At 38.1% G+C, this 7,815-nt stretch overlaps 1 protein-coding gene across 1 annotated transcript; it reads left to right on the forward strand.

The window, feature by feature from the left end:
- Nucleotides 1–4,549: 4,549 nt before the first annotated feature.
- LOC307069168 (PRELI domain-containing protein 2-like) lies at nt 4,550–5,082 on the forward strand (the record flags this gene model as incomplete). The annotated part of the gene is given in 2 exon segments (XM_079727325.1): nt 4,550–4,667; nt 4,670–5,082. Coding segments are annotated over 2 exon segments (531 nt in total).
- Between the last annotated feature and the right edge of the window lie 2,733 nt (nt 5,083–7,815).

Raw genomic sequence — 7,815 nt, forward strand, 5'->3', positions numbered from 1 at the left:
TCATAAGGGTGAGTTAACAAATGTGTTTGAATTGGTATTATAACTGTGTAGATCTATACATTAATTTTAGGATCAGAAATAAAACATGCCCTGATAGTAAGAACTTTAGACATACCAGGCATGTCTAAGTGCTTCGTATATACTTTTCACTTAACTCTTACAATCTTCCATTTAAGGTACTACTAATATTGCAATTTAAAAAATTTTGTGAATGCATTTCTCTCTGCAATTAATTAATTTTTAATGTTCTTATTGTAAAATAAAACATAGATTATGAAAACACACTGAACAAATATATAGCATGAGGAGTTACTATAAGGTAAACACATGTGGACCCAGCTCTGGTCAAGAAACAGAAATTGTACCTGCCACCCTGAAGCCCTTCCATTTTCCCTGTCAAGTCAAAAACCTCTCCCTTTCCCCTCTAAAATAAGTTCTATCTTGGTTTTATAGTTATCCTTTCCTTGTATTTATTTACAGTTTTTGTCTATTTTTATGAAACTTGTTATATTTAAAATTTTTATTTTAAATCTATAGATTCCCCTTCCTACTGTTTGCTTTATTAATATTTATCTGACAAAGAACCCAAAGAATATGTTGCATGCTCATGGTGTAATTAAGCATGTTCCTCTGTCCTAGTATTTCCTGCAAATTGGCAGGTGGATCTGAAGCCTACAGCAGACTCAAATTTGTTCTCTTTAGTGAACTACAGTCAGAGTTGTGTTCTTTAATCATGAGACACATAATTGTTTGGTTCTATCTCTTTTTGTGATATTAGCAGCTGTTACTGTTCAATGCGTAGATCAAGTAATTAATTAGGGATTGAAAATGGTAAAAAATTCTACTTTTATTATTACTTATAGATAGTATACTTACAAACAGATGTATCTTCTCATCTACTAATTGACTAATGAAGGGTAAAATTTACATAGAAGAGGCAGGATAAATGCATTATCTTTCCTTTTATTTACCCAGTTCAGTATAAAGAAAGGTTAACTTCCAAAGGTGAACAAATCATTTATTGGTTAATATCATTATGTACTCATGGATTTGACATATTTAATAGATTTCAATCCATTGTATCATTTTGAAATTGTATATATATATATTTCACATAGGATTCACAATTTTAAGCATTTTTTTTTTTTTTTTTTTTTTTGCGGTACGCGGGCCTCTCACCACTGCGGCCCCTCCCATTGCGAAGCACAGGCTCCGGACGCGCAGGCCCAGCGGCCATGGCTCACGGGCCCAGCCGCTCCGCGGCACGCGGGATCCTCCCGGACCGGGGCACGAACCCATGTCCCCTGCATCTGCAGGCGGACTCTCAACCACTGCGCCACCAGGGAAGCCCAATTTTAAGCATTTTTAAGTGTACAATTCAATTCAGTGGCATTATATTCACGGTATTGTGTAACCATCATCACTATCTACTTTCTAGTTATATGTATGTTTTTATCCTGACAGAGTGTTGGTTTGTGTCAAATGTCTTTTTTTCATCAATTGAAAAAATCATGTGTTTTTTTCTTCATTCTATAATGTAGTATACTACATTGATTTCCTTATGTTGAACCACCCTTTTCTTCTTGTGAGGAATACCACTTCATAATGGTGTGCAATCATTTAAATATACTGTTGGAATCAGTTTGCTAGTATTTTGTTAAGAATTTTTGCTTCTATATTCATAAGGAATATTGGTCTGTCATTTTCTTTTGTTGTGATTTTTTTTTCTGGCTTTGGTCTCATAAAATGAATAAGCTATTGGTTCCTATTCTTTTACATTTTGGAAGAGTTTTAGAAGAATTGGGTTATTTCTTCTTTAGATATTTGGTGAGAATTACATGTGAAGCCATCTGGTCCAGTTTTTTTCTTTGCTGAGATATGTTTGATTACTGACTTATCACTTTACTTGTAAAGAACTGTGAGTTTTTCTATTTCTTCTTGAGTCAGTGTAGGTAATTTTTGTGTTTTAAGAAATATGTCCATTTCATCCAGGATATCTAATTTTGGTATACAATTGTTCATAGTATTTTTCTTACAATCCTTTTTATTTTGTATGGTTGTAAATAACGTTCCTTCTACTTTCACATCTGATTTTAGTTATATGTGTCATCTCCCTTTTCTCTTTGTTAGTCTAGCTAAAGGTTTGTCAATTTTGTTGATCTTTCAAAGAACCAACTTTTAAAATAATCTATATTCTCTATTTTATTTATTTCTGCTGCAGCCTTTATTATTCTCTTCCTTCTACTAGCTTTAGTTTTAAACTACTCTACTTTTTCTAGTTCCTTAAGGTATAAAGTTAATTTTATCTATGTTAGATCTTTCTTCTTTTTTCATGAAGACATTTACAACTACAAATTTCCCTCTGAACACTGCCCTTGCTTCATCCCATAAATTTTTTAACTACTTTATTGGAGTATAACTGCTTTACAAAGGTGTGTTAGTTTCTGCTTTATAAGGTGAATCAGATATACATATACATATATCCCCATATCTCCTCCCTCTTGCATCTCCCTCCCACCCTCCCTATCCCACCCCTCTAGGTGGTCACAAAGCACCAAGCTGATCTCCCTGTGCTATGCAAATACTTCCCACTACCTATCTGTTTTATATTTGGTACTACATATAAGTCCATGCAAATCTCTGACTTCGTCCCAGCTTACCCTTCCCCCTCCCCGTGTCCTCAAGTCCATTCTCTACATCTGTGTCTATTGCTGTCCTGCTTCTAGGTTCTTCAGAACGATATTTTTAGATTCCATATATGTATGTTACCATACGGTATTTGTTTTTCTCTTTCTGACTTATTTCACTCTGTATGACAGACTCTAGGTCTATCCACCTCACTACAAATAACTCAATTTCATTTCCTTTTATGGCTGAGTAATATTCCATTGTATATATGTGCCACATCTTCTTTATCCATTCATCTGTCAATGGACACTTACGTTGCTTCCATGCCCTGGCTATTGTAAACAGAGCTGCAATGAACATTGTGGTACATGACTCTTTTTGAATTATGGTTTTCTCTGGGTATATGCCCATTAGTGGGATTGCTGGGTCGTATGATAGTTCTATTTTTGTTTTTTAAGGAAGCTCCATACTGTTCTCCATCATGTGTGTATCAATTTACATTCCCACCAACAGTGCAAGAGGGTTCCCTTTTCTCTGTACCCTCTCCAGAATTAATTGTTTGTAGATTTTTTGATGATGGCCACTCTGACTGGTGTGAAGTGATCACCTCATTGTAGTTTTGATTTGCATTTCTCTAATGATTAGTGATGTTAAGCATTCTTTCATGTGTTTGTTGGCAATAAGTATATGTTCTTTGGAGAAATGTCTATTTAGGTCTTCTGCCCATTTTGGGATTGGGTTGTTTGTTTTTTTGTTATTGAGCTGCATGAGCTGCTTGTATATTTTGGAGATTAATCCTTTGTCAGTTGCTTCATTTGCAAATATTTTCTCCCATTCTGAGGGTTGTTTTTTTGTCTTGTTTATGGTTTCCCTTGCTGTGCAAAAGCTTTGAAGTTTCATTAGGTCCCATTTGTTTATTTTTGGTTTTATTTCCATTTCTCTAGGAGGTGGGTCAAAAAGGATCTTGCTGTGATGTATGTCATACAGTGTTCTCCCTAGGTTTTCCTCTAAGGCTTTTATAGTGTCTGGCATTACATTTAGGTCTTTAATCCATTTTGAGTTTATTTTTGTGTATGGTTTTAGGGAGTGTTCTAATTTCATTCTTTTACATGTAGCTGTCCAGTTTTCCCAGCACCACATATTGAAGAGGCTCTCTTTTCTCCATTGTGTATTCTTGCATCCTTTATCAAAGATAAGGTGACCATATGTGCGTGGGTTTATCCCTGGGCTTTCTATCCTGTTCCACTGATCTGTATTTCTGTTTCTGTGCCAGTACAATACTGTCTTGATTACTTTAGATTTGTAGTATAGACTGAAGTCAGGGAGCCTGATTCCTCCAGCTCCATTTTTCTTTCTCAAGATTTCTTTGGCTATTCGGGGTCTTTTGTGTTTCCATACAAATGGTGAAATTTTTTGTTCTAGTTCTGTGAAAAATGCCATTGGTAGTTTGATAGGGATTGCATTGAATCTGTAGATTGCTTTGGGTACTATAGTCATTTTCACAATGTTGATTCTTTCAATCCAAGAACATGGTATATCTCTCCATCTGTTTGTATCATCTTTAATTTCCTTCATCAGTGTCTTAGAGTTTTCTGCATACAGGTCTTTTGTCTCCTTAGGTAGGTTTATTCCTAGGTATTTTATTCTTTTTGTTGCAGTGATAAATAGGAGTGTTTCCTTAATTTCTCTTTCAGATTTTTCATCATTAGCGTGTAGGAATGCAAGAGATTTCTGTGCATTAAACTGTATCCTGCCACTCTACCAATTTCATTGATTAGCTCTAGTAACATCTTTAGAGAAAGCCTGGAGGCAACAATGAAGACCCTGGCCCCTTTGGCTACCCTGGCGTGGACGCCTGCGGCCCGGTACATACAGAGCTCCAGCAGCAGTGTGCTCGCGGAGGCGTGGCAGGCGTGCCGGAATGGGGGTCACCGTGGACGTGCACAAGGTGTTCAAGTACCCATTCGAGCAGGTGGTCACCAGCTTCCTCCGAAAGTATCCAAACCCCATGGATAAAAATGTCATCTCTGTAAAAATTGTGGAGAAAAAAAAGATGTGTCAACAGGGATCACCTATAGAAAGAGGATTGCAGTCTGTCAAAATGTGGTTCCAGAAACTTTAAGGAAGGTGAACATTTTAAAGGTACCTAATGTCCAGTTAGAAGAGGAATCATGGTTCAATCCTCAGGAAAGGAACATGGCTATAAGGAGTCACTGCCTTATGTGGACACAATATGCATCCATGAAGGAAGAGTCTGTCTTCCAGGAAAGTATAGAAAATCCAATTTGGACAGAGTTCATTCAAAAAGGCAGGATTTCAATCACAGGGGCTGGTTTTCTCAACTGCATTTTGGAAACTTTTGCCAGCACATTTTTAAGACAGGGTGCCCAGAAGGGAATTAGAATAATGGAGATGTTGTTAAAGGAACAGTGTGGTGCCCCCTTAGCTGAATAAAGAATCATCAGGAAGCTGTGTTGTGTCTACTTCTGCTCGAGAATCTTTTCTCGGACACAACACATCCAAAGACACAGTTTTCGAAATACAGGTATAAGAATGCGGTGTTGGCAGCTTACAGAAGAGGAAACCTTTCTGCCAGGATATGACATGATACACTCCCCCTGGGAGCTGACCTCAAATAGCAGCTCTCGTGGAGCTGAGACCTTCTGGCTGATTCTTACGGCATAATCTCTACGATTTTACAAATAAAGGAAAAATCCCATAGAAGGTGATGTCTGCCCTTCTTCGGGATGTCCTGCTGATTGCCTGGTGGCAGTGTTGGGGCAGCCAAGGATGGGCCAGAGGCATGGAAAATGCTGCTTTTACTTGTTTGTTCTCTACATCATTGCTCATAGGATTCATGAGAGGATTCTGGGATGAGTAAAGGACTTAAACCTGATACCTGATTCTTAGGTGGCCTGAAACAGACAGGAATATACCATACCTGTGTTGAAGTTAAGCCATATTCACAGTAATGTTGAAGATTCTCAGAAATCAGGAGCATTTGATTTCTACCCATCAGTACTACATAACTGCCATCAGCTAGCTTTTATAATATAACACATGAACTGTGATTGGTCCTTAAAAGAACCTGGGGAGTGGGGAGACAGGGTATCATCTTGGCTCCTTCTAACTCATTCTGGCATGTGGAGCATATTATGTGACCTGCCTGTTTTTCATTGGGCAAATGGGGATAATTGGGCACAGGTCTTTCTACTTGTGATGATTAAACAAGGTTGTTTGGTATGAAAAGCCCAGGTTTTGGAGTCAGACGGACTCCGGTTTGAATCTGAGCAGGACCACACAGCAGCTCGGTGATTATGTATGTAATTTAAAATCTTTCTTAAAGATCTTTCCTAGATTCATTTTTTAGGTTTGTAAAATGGGATTATAGAGTTAACGTTATGAGGCTGTTGGAACAATTGGAGATCATGTGATAAAGAGCCTAGCATGCTACCTGGTACACAGAAGTAAATAGAAGCTATTATTAGTACATGAAACCATTTTGGAAATATACTTTTCTAACGTAAGGTAATGTAGTAGTATTGTTTGAAAATTAGGTGACGGTAGTTTGCATTCCCCATGATCCGAAGCCAAAATGTAAATGCACACTACCTAAAAGAAAGCTTGAAGAGGGGCAATAATTTGGAATTCATTATCTTAAGATAAAACAAGTTGGGCCATTACTGGAAAGTCCTGGGGAAATTATATTTTTTTAATATTTGAAAAATTTTCCATTTAGTGAATTGATGAATTTCAAAGCGATTGTTTTTTTTAATTTCTTTTTCTTTTTTTAAATTTTAATACAAGCCTGCCACTGTGAGCTCCTCTTATTGCATTTGAGCTGTTTGTGCTGCCTGAGTTCTGTGTCTTAGGATAATTTCCCTTCATTTCCTTAGTGTTTCATTCTTCAGTTGTGTTGGAGGGAAAATGAATGGTAGAAACCAGAACACACTTTGACCTTTTTCCAGTTTGTAAATGGCAGTTGGTAGGCTTTAGGAATAAGAGAGCATTTACACAAATAAAAGGTGATGTGAATTATCACAGAGGTGAGAGGCGAGAAATCTGTACTTGGAGGTTGACGTTAGAATAAATGTAATTCTGGGAGTTCCCTGGTGGCCTGATGGTTAGGACTCCAAACTTTCACTGTCAGGGTCCGGGTTCAGTTCCTGGTCGGGGAACTGAGATCCCGCAAGTCTCCTGGCACAGCCAAAAAAAAAAAAAAGGAAGAAAGAATAAATGTAACCCTTCATACTCAACAACTTGCATTCTGTGAAAGCAGGAGTTCTCAACCTTGACTGTCCATTAGAACCACCTGGGAGCTTTCTGCGCTCCTGCTGCCTACCTTACATCTCGGACCAATAAGTCAGAAGCTCTGGGGGTGGAACCCAGTCAGCACTATTTTTTTAAAGCTCCCTAGGTGATTCCAATGGCCAGCGAACACTACAGTTCTGGGTGATTTGCAGATATTATCTGATTCCTTTCTTCACATCTCTGAGGTAGGAAAGTATCTTTGTAGTAAGAATTGTTAGAGTGAAGCACAGAGAGGCTGATTTTTTGCCTTAATTCCTTGAAGCTGGCATGGCCAGTGCAAATGCCTGCAGGGGTCTGGCAGGTGATCTGATGTGTGCAGCTGGTTGGTGGTCACTGGGGAGACCCCAGGAGTACGTGGCTGTGGTGAAAGGTAGGCAGCTGCTGCCCGGCTCCAGCACAGTGTTGCCAAGTGGCTGGTTTTTCTAGTTCTTCCAATTTCCAATTTTCCAGGAAACGATAGTATTAAAAAAAAGAAAGAAATCACCCAATTTTTATGTGTTGGCAACGAATTCAGGATTGTTTAAAACATTGTGCCGGCCAAACAAAACATGTTTGCCAGTAGTTTCCAGCCTCTGCTTCAAGAGTGTTAAGGATCAGCTTAAACATCTCAGCCAACTTTTAAGAGATTTGCGTTTCCCTATTCTGGTTGTAAGCTGCTTTCTGCCTCTCCTCCAAGACTGCTTTTACATGTATTTTCCTCCCCATTCCCAAGCAATCCTCTGAACTTTCATCAGACACTTATCCTCAGTTTTTGTTTTTTTTTTTCCTCCTGCGGGCATCCATTACTTTAGGTTTCACATATATGGCTTAGAAATCATATGCTCCTTTTAAAATTAGTTAGGGCTTGTTAAACTTTATTATGTGTCAGAATCTTCT

This window comes from Hyperoodon ampullatus (assembly GCF_949752795.1).
Source record: "Hyperoodon ampullatus genome assembly, chromosome: X".
Lineage (NCBI taxonomy): Eukaryota > Metazoa > Chordata > Mammalia > Artiodactyla > Ziphiidae > Hyperoodon > Hyperoodon ampullatus.